Source organism: Lissotriton vulgaris, chromosome 11, assembly GCF_964263255.1.
Source record: "Lissotriton vulgaris chromosome 11, aLisVul1.2, whole genome shotgun sequence".
Classification (NCBI taxonomy): Eukaryota; Metazoa; Chordata; class Amphibia; order Caudata; family Salamandridae; genus Lissotriton; species Lissotriton vulgaris.
In genome coordinates, this window is record NC_141699.1 from 248,553,472 (window position 1) to 248,568,517 (window position 15,046).

Sequence of the window (15,046 nt, forward strand, 5' to 3'; positions counted from 1 at the left end):
ATTTGTCTGTTGCTCTGTCCACATGCTGGAGCTCACAGAAATTAATAAGGAGTAAATGGATGGAACGAAGATTTGATATCTCTAACAAATGTGTGAAATCTAACCAACAGACAGGCTCAATAAATCTGCAAGTGAGAAAAGGAAGATTATTCCAAAATGCACAACGACATATTAATATTTTAAAAGCCCAATCTGGAGCCTAAGGGATCAAATGGTCAAGCTTAATCAACAAGGATGAAAAAAGCCCCAAACTGCTTAGTAAAGAGAACTTCTTTCATCCATCCTTCTTAGGAAAGAGCAACAAGAAACCTCTTAGAAGCTCCTGAAGTCTACAAACAGAGTATTATCTCCTGCCTAGGTATATGAAAAGGGTTTTCTAGAAAATACTGATGCTCTTAATGAACGGCTTCTAGACCGAAGTACTCAGAGCACAGTTTGCATACCGTGATAGAAAGGATCTGCATTGCCACCATAAAACATGCTATTAACACCATCGCTGCTAGTGATATTATCCCCCTGTGCTGGAATTTTGAAAACTACATTGAGTATGACGAGCTGGGCTCGTCATCAGCGTGCGGGGAGGCTACACCATGACGAGCCCAGCTCGTCATGAGCCTGAAAGGGGTTAAGAAAAATTATTCGAAATATAATTACTGTGTGCATCATGTGTGGAGGAAATACCTTGCCCTGCAAAATCCAGGACTTAATGATGGCATAGAACAATTTTTCTCAAAATGTTAGTTCGCAGCCAATTTCAAGTGGATCAGAAAAGAGCAATAAACATGCCTTAACATTTTTTATCATGTCCCACGTTCTGTGCTTCAAATACATATGTCAAATGTCAGATTGTCTTTTGAGAAATTGCTAATGAAAAAGTTATGTATTTTGAGAAAATACCAATGAAAATGTTAAAGAAAAGTAAACGCTTTATGTTAAAATTGTTTTTCTCAGACTGCAAAGTTAGAGGAGATTTTAGAGTGAACTATGTGACAATCTTGCAGGGGTAAATGAAGTGTGAAAGGAAAGGCTGTGGGATATAATCTTTTGTAACACTCAACATTTAAAAATCTTTAAATGAACAGTACACATTTCAAAATATATCAGCAGTTAGCAAAGCAACAAGAAAGTGCATTTTGCTTGTAATTCTGAAGCGTGATGGAAACGAAGGTTCTAATAGGATCAAAACAAACCAAGGCACTTTCACTTAGAGATGTGCAAATGATCAATATACTCTGAAGCCCAATTTCCACACATTATCATTTGTGCGCTATATATTTTTATCAGTAAACCGGTATGTGCATGCAAGTTTAGTGGCCATTTCAATGGAAAATGTGCTGTCTGTAAATGATTCTGTGCAAATGCACGATGCTTTAGTAATATAGTTGTGACAGTGTGCTCCAAAATTAACCACCAGCTTAATACTACAGCTCTACTACTCTCTTGCTGAATATATTTGCTATATTTTTTGTGAAGCTAGGATTTTTTACAATTCCTATGAATTCAGTGGCGTACCATTGATGTAAGCACCCCCATTCTGAAAACTGTAACAGCACCATTGGAGCAAACATGCTGAAGTAAGTCACTGTAAGTATTCCTAACCTTTCAGTATTTTTGCTGCCGTTTTTTTTTTTTTTTTTTTTTACTTCACAAAGACATTTCAACAGAGAAAATGTTCACTATACAGAAGCATTCGCAATAATCCCTATTGTGTAGGACTTTCACACTTAAATTGAGAAATATGGGTGAGCCTTATGACCAGAGCTCCCTCCTTTGGCTCTGGGGAACCAGGTTCGAATCCCAGCGCTGGCACTGGCTCACTTAATCGCCCTTGCTTAAAATAAAATGAATCTGACCTTATTTAATGTAACCTGGTGCTCATTTAAATAGCTCCATTGCCTGTGTGAAGTGTTCGCACTATTTACAACTGGAAAATATATCTAAGTCCCAAATTGTTTTAACACCAAAATCTATACACGGTGTTACCCTATACTCCACTGCAAAAGTTTTTTTTTAAATTTGCTAACATCATTGGCATCAACACTAAGCGTTTTCAGAAGCCTTGTGATTTTAGTGAGCAGATGCACCTCACTTTGAAAAGTGTTACAGCTTCAGTTCAGTTCACCATCTACTAATTTTGAAGGCAGATCAATATCTTAGCCACAGTCCAATAAAGACATATCGTTTGGCGTGGTTAAGGTTGTGACTTTTACAAACCATTGCCGTTACAGAGGAACACAAAAAAATTGTAGAGAGAATGTTATTACATAGGCATTTTGATATATCTACTATTACAATAAAAACTGAATAAAAAAAAAAAAAACAAGCGCCCTGCTGCATGTCTGCTAGAGCTAGGTGTCTCGCGAAGGTTTGTTGTTCTAGAATCTCAGTCGTGTTTCTAAAAGGTTTCGGAAGCACAGGCCCAGAACATCCATTCAATAACTTTAAGGAAAACCTGGCAACCAACAGCATGTAATATTTGTAGCATAGCTGAAGAATGATGTTTTACAAAGCAAAAAAAGAGAGTACTTTGAAACTTAAATGCAATGGAGTGAGGGCACCATATTCGGCTTCACTTAATTGGCACACATTCAGTTATGAAAATGCACTCAAATAAGGGATTTGGTGGTATCCACGCATTGAATTTAACACTCTACTGCCATTCCACAACCTTGCTAAATATCTACAACATTAAAGCTAATTGTTGAACTGATTAACCATGATGTTGTCTGAACTGCAAAGACATTTACAAACATTACCTACCCTAAAAATTCGAAAGTGCCTCTTGCTGTAAGTTTTGTACTTCTCGGTCTGGTTGATCACTGGCTTATCAAAACAGTAGTCACAATTTTTGTCTCGCCCAAACAAGTAGTCATTGTTCACAAAGTCTACAACAAGAAAGATCAGGTCAGGAAAATCAGAAAATAAAATGACATGAGCACTACACAGTCAGTTCAAGTGACTAGTTAGTGTTGTTCATACAGTGCTCTCAATACTGAAGCTGTCTTACATAAAACATAGCAGGGTCTACTGGGTATGTTAGCCATGTCTTGGATTTTATATACAAACAAAAATAAATGTTCCAGTAGTTTTTTAGCTAATGGCAGTATTATGTGTGGGTGTGGTGTATGTATGTGTCCAATTCGTACAAATCTAGAAATATGCCAATCTAGTGGAAGAAAATGGCTCTAAATCCAGAAAACTCTTGCTCCAAAGTCAACTGACCACATAGATTTCCTGTATATGGTAACACAGTTTATCTGCCTGGCGCCTGCAATTTTCGGTCTCAGTAAAGGGTGGTTGTTGGAAAGTGGGTTATTGGTAGGGGCAAATGTAGGTCTGCCACTGGCAAAAAGGCCACTAACACATGGTAGGACCCAGCATAGGTCTTAGAAAATGTTTCCCATGCTCGACCCTTGGTAACGTGGCTGCGAGCAGACAGGCTTAACTTCAAAGACAGGTATGTGAAACATTTAAAAACACAATTTCAGTAAATAATTAAGCCACAACACATAATAAAAATTCAACACCAATGTATAAATATTTGTATCTTTACAATGACATCCAAATAACAAACATCCGATGTAGGGAACAGAAGATATGAATTTTCAAAGATTTAATAAAATATAGCACTTAGAAGATTATAGCACCATATTGTGATACTTGCTCGCGATAGACCAGGGCAAAGTCAAAGTTTCAGGCCGGGCGCGATGGAGCACTGAGTGGCTACAGCTCGCGGCTGGTCCCGGTCTCAATTTCTACCTTCACACTTAGAAACTTTTCTTGAGATTTTCTTCCCGAGGTCCCTCGAAGCTCCCAGCCAGTCGGGATTCGGTGAGGGTTTGCCGGCTAGACTTTTGACGAGGTCCCGGTCAACTTCCCTGGAGCGGACTTGGAAAATATTTCAAGATTGCTTCAGCGGGACAACCCAGGAATCCAGGCCGACACGCGATGGAAGGCAGGTGGCTCGGCTCTCATGGTTGCTCCCGGTCCCATTTTCTACGAGCGGACTTAAAAAAAATTCTGGAGCTTTTTCTCGCAGGGTTTCTCTATGCTCCTTTCGATGCCAGATCTGGTGAGGGTTCGCCTGCTTCAGATTTTTTCTAGTACCGGTCAATCTCTGGAAGTTGGATCTATGGAGCTTTTAGCGGGACGAACCTGGTTGGCTTGGCCGGCTAGCGGTTGAAGGCAGGCGGCCTGACTGGCCCGGTTGAGTCGGTCTCTCTATGGAGCTTTTTTTCTAAGTTGGTCCAAAGTTCTACAAACTTCTTGTACTTCTTCCTGAAGTTTCTCAAGGGGTCCTAACGTGCCTCAACCTCACCCTAAGGGTCTGGAAGCTCCAAGATGGTCCTTCAAAGATGAGTACTTCAGTTCATACAATCCATTGGTACAAAACTCTTACAAATCCACTGATGGATCTCCAAGGTGTACATTTAGTTGGTGATGTTCCAGTTCAGCTCTTTTTAACCTGTAGCTTTCAGGGAGTCCGCACTTTAATTATTTTCCAGCAAGATAATCCACAGTGCTGTAGTTTCAGATGGTGCAGTCTTCAGAGGTCAGGCCTTAGGATTCTATGCACAGCAAAATCTTCTCAGCAGGGCACTTCTTGCTTCAATAAGTTTCAAGCAGCAGATCTGGAGGGCTCTGCCCCTCTCGGATACTTGTTCAAAATTCTCTGGGTCAAGCAGCAGGTCCCTCCTGAACAATGGGAGCAGTGTAACTCCTCAAGGTGATGACCACATCCTGCAGAGCATGGCATTATTTTGTCCCAGAGTGCATCAAATCTTCCAAATTCACAATGGCTGATTTTTCAGTAGAGAGTCAAGACCTGGCTAAACACACCCCCGGGGATGGCTTATTACCCTAGACCAGAGGTCTTCAAACTTTTGGATGCTGAGACCCCCCCCCCCTGTCAACATTTTCAGGCGTAAGGACCCCCTCCTGACAATAATTTCTAAACCTCTAGGCAGGGCTACTAGAATTATGAAGCATGCGAGTACCAAATTATGCGACAGGCTTGACTAAATTGTGTGAGTAGAAAATTTTAATAATGATGTTCTTTGATGCTGCATATTTTAGGATAGCATTGCTTTATTATTTTGAAATTTTTTAAACACAGTAACACTGAGGAAGGATTTCACCCCATCAGTGCCAGTTTATAACCAAAATACAGAAATTAACATCAGAAAGATGTCTAGTCAACCTTTGTAAAGGGCCTCCAACTCCGCAGGAATACGCGCTGTCACATTAGAAGCTCACCTAGCCATGGCCGGGACAGCAAGTGTACCTTCAAAGCCTGGTGGTCTTGTGCAGAGTTAAGCAGTTAACCCATGCCCCTTTCATCTCACCCCTTCCTTCCATCCCTCTCTTCTCTTCCAACCCCGGATCCCTCTCTCACATTGCAGGCAGATGGTTATTAGCCACAGGACACCTTTTGGTAACAGTAGCGCACTACAAATATAAATAATAATAGGCAGGGGATCCACTAGACCCGAACTTCGGGTGAGTGCATTGTGATCACTGTGAGTACAGGGTGAGCGGGTGATTGGTGTGAGTGCATGGTGATTGGTGTGAGTGCATGGTGATTGGTGCGAGTGCATGGTGATTGGTGCGAGTGCATGGTGATCGATCACCATGCACTCACACGATCACCATGCACTCACACGATCACCATGCACTCACACGATCACCATGCACTCACACGATCACCATGCACTCACACGATCACCATGCACTCACACGATCACCATGCATAGTGATCGCTGTGAGTGCACGGCGATCGCTGTGAGTGCACGGCGATCGGTGTGAGTGCACGGCGATCGCTGTGAGCGCACGGCGATCGCTGTGAGCGCACGGCGATCGCTGTGAGCGCACGGCGATCAGTGTGAGTGCACGGCGATCAGTGTGAGTGCACGGCGATCAGTGTGAGTGCACGCGATCAGTGTGAGTGCATGATCAGTGCGATTGCATTGTGATCGTTGCGAGTGCAGGGTGAGCGTGAAAATGAAGGCGAGAATGAGAAGTGAGTTGTCTGAAAGCAGGGTGCATTCCCAGAAACTTGAAGTGTAGGGTTTCAGATATAAGTTAAACTATTGCTATAATGGCAATAATTAGGGATTGAGGGTGGAGGAAATAAATAATGTGCTGATCCTGCAACAAACTTCCAGTCTTATGATTAGGGTTACAAGCTAATTATTTTGATGGCCCAGAAATAAGCAGTCACCAAAAGCTGTATTTTACCACTTATCTATGAATACTTTTTTTTTTTTGTTTTGAAAAAAGACCTTTATTGTGAGTATCGCCAACTGCCAGTATACATTGTCAATGCAGTACGACCGTACAGTGCACAAAACTTTACACAAGCCCCAAGCGCAGATCCGCTGAATCTTATACACAGCCTGTGTGCCGGCATCCCGGAGGCCCGGCGGCGTAACTTGATGGCATAATTCAACACATCACACTGTTATCGTGCACTATTGGCCCCCAGCTTAGTATCAGGGCAGTCGATAGCCAATGAATGGAGACACAGTAGTACGGTCTTTCATGAACCAGGAAAGGGCAGGAAGGGAAAAGTGGAAAAGGGAAAAGCTAACCTAAACTACCCCTAAACACCCCCCGGGCCCTCCCCGTTTGCTATTTAGTACCGTGAAGGAGTCTCAGTGACGCTTCCTGTGTGAGTGATATCGCGTATGCACTGTGTATGTCCTGCCCCCATCCCCCGCTAGCCCTGTCCACTAAGCCATGACACACCCGACCCACCCTCCCCGTCAATCGCCTACACTCTCCCTGGACCCACCACCCCCCAGAAGAACATTAAAGCCCCCCCTGCGGTAATTGCCTCAGTTCCAAAGCATTCTCTAACTCCTCATCCTGATGTTCCTCGGCTACCGACATGTCACTGTCGTCCACCTCCCCCCTTTGTTTGTACTCCTTGTAGAGATCCCAAAAGGACTTCGGTCTACTCTTGGGCGGCAGCAGCTCGCTGTACAATTCCGTCTGAGTGCAGCAGTATTGGAGATCCCTGAGCCATCTCGCCTTGGTGGGTAGAGGCCCGCGCATCCAGCACGCTGCCACCACCCTTCTGGCCAACAGCAACGCTACGTCTACTAATCTACGCAACGCAGGGGCTAGCGGTTTGGAGAAGCCCAATAGCGCAAGCAATGGGGATCTCAACAGCGGCTCCCCTAAAATCTTTTCCAGTTCCGCGAAGACCTCCTCCCAGAAAGCACTCACCCCCGGGCACAGCCACGCTAAATGTAAGAAAGCAGCGGTACCGGTCCCGCAGCGCTCACACTCCGGGGAGCCACGTAGGCCGTAGCGGTGAAGTCGCTCCGGGGTATAGTATACTCTCTGTAGAAATTTGAAGTGCACCAAACGGTGTCTGCCATTAAGCGAGACCCTACGGGTGTTGGCGCAGCAATTGCGCCACATAGCATCGTCTATGGGGGTTTGGAGATCCGCCTCCCACGCCGCCCTAGGGGCCGAAGTGGGTAATGTCTGATATGAAGGCCCAAGCCTGTTAACCATAGAGACCAATTTAGCCGGGGTTTTCGTTTTGATGATGTGTGTCAGTTCAGGGATCTCTTCTGGCTCCTGTAGCGCGGGGCCTAGTATTTCTCTGCAGGCCGACCGTATCCTGTGATACTGGAACCTCTGCAGCAGCGACGGAGCCGGGGTGACAGGGGGAAGTTGCTCCCAGGTTTTCAGCGTACCGTCTATGAACAAGTCCTCCATTGTTTGCACGCCGAGGGCCTTCAAGGCCTCTGTCACCCCCTTCTCATTGAGCGGATCCAGCCACAGGGCCCAGGCCACCGGCATCTGCGGGGAGTACAGTAAGGCACAACCCCGTTCTCTCAGCAGTGCTCGCCATGCATGGTTCGTCGCCTTAAGCGAGTCCATCCGCCCAATTGCTCGGTCTGTTGGGAGACAAATTGTGGCTGGCAGGGGGAGTGGATCGGCGAACAGCTTCTCTAGTATGAGATGTGGAATGCGGGCATCTCCATGGATCCAGGAATGTAAATGGGTCGCCTGTGCCACCCGGTAGTAGCGCTCCAAGTCCGGCGCCCCCAGTCCCCCCATTTCACACAGGAGTACCAGTGTCGCCCATTTGACACGTGGTTGCTTTCCGCCCCAGGCGAGCTTGACTAGGACTTGGTTTAAGCGCTTAAAGAACGATTTCGACAATACCACCGGAATATTGACAAATAGGAAGAGGAACCGGGGAAGCACTATCATCTTCATAAGGGCAATTCTGCCCAACAAGGAGAGGGGGAGCTTAATCCAGGCGTCCACATCGTCCACCAGTTTGGTAAACGCGACCCCGTAGTTGTCGCGAATCAGGATCTCAGGATCCGTGTGGAGTCGGATGCCCAGGTATCGCACCGAGTCGTCCGTCCACTGTAGGGGGTACTCCATCTCAAACGGCTGCGTGACTGGGGTCAGGGGGAAAGCGATGGACTTGTCCCAGTTCACTTTGAGTCCCGACAGCGCCCCAAAGCGGACCACTTCCCTGAGTATCGGCGACAGATTGGTTACTGGGTCCCGGACATACAGTAAGGTGTCGTCTGCATAAGTCGAGATGCCAATCTTATATGTGGGGAAGCTGACACCCTCCAGGCTATGGTATTCCCGCATGGCACACGCCAGTGGCTCAGCCACCAGTGCATACAACAGGGGGGACAAGGGGCATCCCTGTCGAGTACCTCTACCGATGTGTATCGGTTCCGAGACCCTGTCGCCGAGGCGCAAGCGGGCCGAAGGGTGATGATAAAGTGCCCCTATTCTCTGCAGAAACGGTTCTCCCAGCCCCAGTTTGCGCAATACCCTAATCATGAACGGCCATTCGACAGAGTCGAACGCCTTCTCCATATCTAGGAATATCGCGATGGCGGGATTCTCCTGTTTCATGTGCTGTATCGTTCCCAGCACAGTGCGGATGTTATAGGTTAGGTTCCTGCTAGGTACGAAGCCCGATTGTTCCGGCGCCACCAGGTCCGGGACCAGCAACGCGAGTCTGTTGGCTAGAACCTTTGCATAGAGCTTCGCGTCCACGTTCAGCAAGCTGAGCGGACGGTACGATCCACAGTGGTCCGAGGGCTTCCCTGGTTTCGGGACCGTAACCAGCAGAGCTTTCCGCATTGAGGGCGGCATTTCTCCCTCCTCGCAAACTGTGTCAAAAAGGGCTATCAGATGTGGGAGTAATAGGTCTTTGAAAGCTTTGTAAAAGCCAGCCGTGAGGCCGTCAGAGCCTGGGGCGCTCCCCGACCGCATGCCACCCAGCGCCTCCAGAATTTCATCCTCATGGAAGGGGGCCATTAGAAATTCCCTGTCTGAGTTCTTAAGGAACGGCATCGAAATGTAGTCTAAATAGTCGTCAATCTCGGTTTCCGCACCCCCCGCCCTAGAACGATACAGTTCAGAGTAATATCGTCGGAACGTCTCCAGTATCTGGTCTTCCTCAACCACCCGGTTGCCCTCTGGGGTCTGCAATTCATCCACCACTAACAGTTTACGGGATCCCTTGGCCATACGGGCCAGCAGGGCCCCCAGTCTCTCCCCCTCCCCATAAGCCCGAGCCGTGGCATACTTTCCCATATAGAGGACTTCTCTATCCGCAAGCGCGTGATATTCCGCCAACATGGGCACTAGGTCTCGTCCCGCCGCTCCTTCCGGGTCCGCCGGCTGTTCCCTCTCTAGGGCCGCCATCTTGTTCTCCAGGTCGGAGAGGTCCCGTCTAATGGAGCGTAGGACGCTGGAGTGTTTGGACATGGCCATCCCCCTGATATAGACTTTGAAGGCCTCCCACACAGTGAAGAAGCTATCTACGGAGTTAGTATTGGTGGCAAAGAAACTTTCTATATCTTCCGCCAATCCCCCTCGGAAGGCGTCGTCTAGTAGCGCATAGGGCGGGAAACGCCAAGTATAAGGCGGGATCCCCTTTCTGTCGGTGGAGAGACTGATCAGGACCGGAGAATGATCCGATAACGTGCGTGGGAGAACTGCACACGAGCTGATGCCGCCCAGTACCGAGGAGGCAAGCCAGTAGTCTATCCTAGTGTGTATGTTGTGATACGCTGAGTAATGCGTGTAACCGCCCTGCGTAGGGTGCTTTTCCCGCCAAACATCCACCAGGTCCAGCTTCGTCATTTCCGCTCTCATGAAGACAGCAGACGCAACTGGTCTTCGAGTAGGGCCCGCAGAACGGTCCCTGTCAGGGTCAAATACGAAGTTGAAGTCCCCCCCCCCATAGCATCTTGGTGTGCGTGTGTGACCTACAGGTGGCCGCCAGCGCTGCATAGAACTCCGGGCTATCATGGTTAGGGCCATAAACATTTACCAGAAGTAGGTCCAGCCCCCTCCCCGTACACCTAGCCACTACATATCTACCCTCAGTGTCCACAGATAGCGGGGTCAGTTTCAATCTCGAGGCGGGGTTAACCCAGGTGATTACGCCACGGGCGTGGGAGGTGAAACCCGCTGCCACTATATTCCCTGCCAACCCTCTAGCCTGCAACATCTTACTGTGGACGGGCAGGTGTGTCTCTTGCAGCAGGGCCACATCCACATGGTGTCTATTAAGAAAGCTCATTACCTTCCGTAGCTTTCGGTGGTCATTTAGCCCTCGCACGTTCCAGGTCAACAGGGACAGCGCGCGTCTGGGATGCGGGTGTTCAGACATTACAGCAGCAGACATCGTGAATCACAACGTGCCATATTAACCCCATCGGGAGGTGGAGAACCCTTAAACAGTGCATCATCGCTCAAGGCAAGCAGACAGTCACTCCGCTTACGCGCACTCACCATTCGCCAGATACTCATAGCAAACCACAGGCCCTTCAACTTCCGAACTGCAACAAACCCCTCAACTTTAACCCCACCGCCCTCCCCCCTGTCCCCTCCCCACCCACAGCTGACCACCCCCAACCCGGCCAGACAGAGCCCCCCACAATTCCCCATCAACTCAGGGACCCCAAAGTTCTACAAAACCCCAGAAAGGCCCCCCGAGGGGGCCAAAAGCCAAAAGCGCAAGGGCAGAGGAACCTAGCCGGCCAACGGCTCAGTAGGAATACCAAGGCTTGTGACCTCTTGCGTGCTCCCACCCCGCCCCCCGCCCAATGGCAGTTGACCCTGCCAGCTCTAGTCCTCTCAGTCAAATAATGTCAGATCCTCATGTGGAGGAGCCTACCCCCAGCCGGTTGAGTATCTCTCCGCCATACCACAACACATACAGACCACCCCGGTAGTAACCAGATAGATCTCACCCCAGTTGCCTGCCATAGTGGGCCCACTCCAACCGTGTCCCGGCCGTCGAGCAGCTCAGCTCCATCAGTCCCGCAACACAACCCACATGTCCGGCTACTCCTGTTCCTCCAATGGGGACGAGGCATCCATGTCATCCCGCTGACTCCTCTGATTGTTGCGGTTGTCCTTCTCCCATTCCTTTAAGGATTTCTTGAGTTCCGCGGGATCGGTGAAAAAGTGAGAGTGGCCTTGCCTGTTGATGCGAAGCCTCGCAGGATACAGCATGGCGTAGTCAAGCCCCAGGTCTTTCAGCTGCTTCTTGAAGGGGGCAAAACGCTTCCTTTCCTCCTGCACCCTCGCCGTGAAGTCCGGGAAGAGGGAGATGTTCATGCCCTCGAACTGTAACTTTCCCTTCTCTCTGGCCAGTCGCAGTGCCAAGTCTCTATCACGATAATTTAATAGCTTCGCTATGATCGGCCGTGGCGGGAGACCTGGTTGTGGTTTCGGCCCCAAAGTGCGATGGGCCCTTTCTATAAGGAACATAGGGGAGAAGACATCTTCCCCTAAAAGCGTCTGAAGGAGTTTCTCTACAAACAGCTCCATTTTACCGGTGCTAGTGGATTCCGCCACTCCCGTGATGCGTAGGTTGGATCTCCGCGAGCGCGCCTCCAAATCTTCTGTCTTATCCTGTATGACCTGGAGTAGTCGCCCAAACTGCCTGCGGTCCTTGTCCCACTCCGTTTGCGCCTCTTCCGCCTCTGTAATCTGTCGTTCCGCCATGTCCAGCCTCTCCGCGTGTTTGTCCACTCTCTCGGACATGCGGTCCATCCGATACGTCAGTGCATCAAGTTTGGTACTGATCTCTGACATGCTGCCTTGTAGGCCTTTCTCCATGGTCCCCAGCATGTCACGTATCTCCGAACATAGAGAGTTCTCGGATGTTGTAGGGCGTGGAGGGGTGGCTGGAGTCGCCCCCTCGGCCCCCTTCGCCTTCCTCTGGTCAAACGACAGCTTGGGCTGTGTCCTGTCGCCTTTCCCCATGGTGGTCCTAATGGACATACAGCTGTCAGGCCCAGAGATGCGCAGTCCACCACTCGTGGTGTGTGGTCAGGTTCAGTAGGGAGTACAGCAACGCGGGATCCCCCTGTCCAGTGTGGCATGCAACCGGACTGTAACCCAAGATGGCGGCTGCTTGCTCCGGGATGCAGATATGGCCCTCCGCAGGAAACCACCTCAAGCAGCGCCCCCTGTAGTCTCTGAGTCCGGTGGTCAGCTAGCTTGCCGCAGCGCTGGGGGGAGCAGGTCACTCACCGCTCCTCCGGTGTTCCTTCTCTATGCGGTGCGTGGCGCCGGGATTCGGCGGGTGGTGCGTCTCGCCATTGGGGAAGCAAATATCCACAAAGCCTCCCTCCAGTGCGTGTGCACTCCGTGCCTTCTCCCGCTGCCTCAGGGAGGTATCGTCACCAGGCTGGAGCCGACCCGCTCCACTGTCCCACAGCACTGGCCACTATCGAGTCGCCCGACCGGGCGTCCTTGCAGGTGGTCGGGACCCCCTCGGTCGCACACGCCGCACGCACTGTGACGCAGCCCGGGCAGCCGTCCAGGGCAGGTCGGGGATCGCGGCCTGGGTGTTTCCGCTCCGTCCGCCTCGGTATTGAAGTTCGCCGCGTCGGTTCTCCGTCCGGCAAAGGGGCCGCCGACTGACCGGAACCCCGTCCAAAGTTCTGCCACTGATGTCGGTGCCGGCAGGGCAGTATCAGGATGGTTTTGCAGGATTTTAGCGGGTTGCCGGTGAGGAGCTCCGCACTCGCGCGTCTTACATGGACGCCGGCTAGCTCCGCCCCCCATCTATGAATACTTAGAACAGGAAATATAAATAGAAAGCAGTTTTAATTGTGTCACTTTTAATTGTGTTCTAGGGCTGCCTCAATGATCCATGACTGAAAATTAAAGAGAACAAAGACAGAAAAGTCAAACCTTATTAATACATACTTTTTTATTTATAACTCTATTTAGTGTCAAGAGCAGGCATTTTTCTTTTGGCAACCCAACTTTATATTCCTTTTCATTAAATGCATTCTCACACTACAGCAAGAAGTGTAAAAATACAAATGTAAGGAATAGGCAGAGTGGGGGCCCAGGGGGTACTGGAACCATAAAAAACATTAAGCCTCTGAAACCAGTTTACAAAAGGCATGTAAATATGCTAATGGTCTTTAAAGACCTGTGAAAAACTCGGGCGTGCCGGAGATAAAACTCCAGGCACTGCCCAGCCGAGCCCCCAGCAGCTCGAGTTTCAGTGCAGCAGCCCGGGCTGAGACAAAGGACGGGGGAAGAGGGGGGCTGAAGCCCTAGAGGCCAGGGCAGAGGTGTGACTGTGAATGCGCGACCCCCTTCACACCACTCCACAGCCCCCCTGGGGGTTGCGCCCCACAGTTTGTAGACCCCTGTCCTAGACTCTCCCACTACCATTTGCACAGACCTTCCTTAAGCATCGCCCTGACTCTGGGTCAAAAGTGTAAAAGTGTAGCTGCCATCCAGGCTTTCCCTCTGCCTTTGAGGAGCATGGTTTACCACTCCACCCCCTGGCCTGGCAATCCTAGGGAACAGCACACTGCCCTCCCAGCAGAGTTGGTTAACGCAGGGGCTCTTTATCACCTCTACAAGGCAGCCTGGCTAATCCACTTAACTCTGACCAATCCGGGCAGACCACTGGAAGGCTGAATTTGAACAGAAGCTCTGTCTCCTTCCAATCAGGACTTATTATTTAACAACCTCCTGCAATGTTAACCTATAGGGCATGGGATTTGCAATGGGAAAAATGACTTGGGCCAGTTTTCTAACACCAGGGCTTATAAAAACATATTTTAGAAGTTTTTGCCGTACATCTACAAGAACCCGACCCCATGTTCAACTAGGTGAGACTTTATGGGTCCTGAATCTGTAGAAATATTGCAGATCGCTCTTCCCCTGTGCTTTTAGCATCAAAGTCGAATTTGAGCAGCACTTTACCACAATGGGGGGAGTGAAATGTGAAATTTCACTTTACACAGGCATACAAAAACTCTTTTATAAGGGTGTACATTATACATATCTGTCCCCCCACCCCTGGGATACCTGGGGGTCCCCAATATGCCAAAACCTTGTAGGTTATCCATTTCTAAGTGCCCCTACCACCAAAGTCGAGTTTGGGCAAAATGTACTTTTTAAAAGCAGTCCTGGCACCGAGGGCTGTTTTTAAACTGACCTAAGGCTTCAGCAGTGCACACATGCAAGTGCAGGAAAAGATGCCAGCCTCTAAACTGTCATGCCCCAGGGTACTGGGGACCTCTAGGCATATATTATATACTAGGGGCTTACAGAGACAGAGACACTCGAGTGGCTTGCCTGTAAGGGGTGGAGCAACTACTGGAGAGCCAGCATCTGAGCAGGCAGTAGCAGCATTTCGGGGCGAAAGCCGAAAATGTTTGTCATTTTACCATCAATCCGCAGCTACACCATCACGCTCAAAAGCCATAAAAGCTGCAAAGGCAAAGGGAAGACAAAATGCGGCGGCTGCACTTGGGACGAGCAGCTCGGGCTCGCATGGAGACGTGAACTGTGAAGCAGTAAGCGGCAAAGCAAGCATCGCAATGGTGAGTGAAACCAGCAAGGGTGCCTAGGGGGTGATTCTGTTACAGCCGTCCCCCGCCCCACAGCCAGCAGCTCATCCTGCCCGCCCCACAGCCAGCAGCTCATCCCACGGTCAAGCACTGTGCATTGGGGTGGCAAGACACCCCCACTCTCCCATAGGGGCCTGAGACTTCAG

General features: G+C 49.4%; 1 protein-coding gene across 10 annotated transcripts in view; it reads right to left on the bottom strand.

The window, feature by feature from the left end:
• Nucleotides 1-15,046, bottom strand: part of CHEK2 (checkpoint kinase 2) — a 322,684-nt gene that overhangs the window by 205,049 nt on the left and 102,589 nt on the right. For 9 of the 10 annotated variants that reach the window (XM_086943157.1, XM_086943155.1, XM_086943159.1 and 6 more), the window contains exon 5: nucleotides 2,761-2,885. The exons of the other annotated variant lie outside the window; for it this stretch is intronic. In XM_086943157.1, the coding sequence (XP_086799283.1) occupies nucleotides 2,761-2,885 (125 nt within the window). The remainder of the gene's footprint in view (nucleotides 1-2,760; nucleotides 2,886-15,046) is intronic. 10 annotated transcript variants of the gene reach the window in all.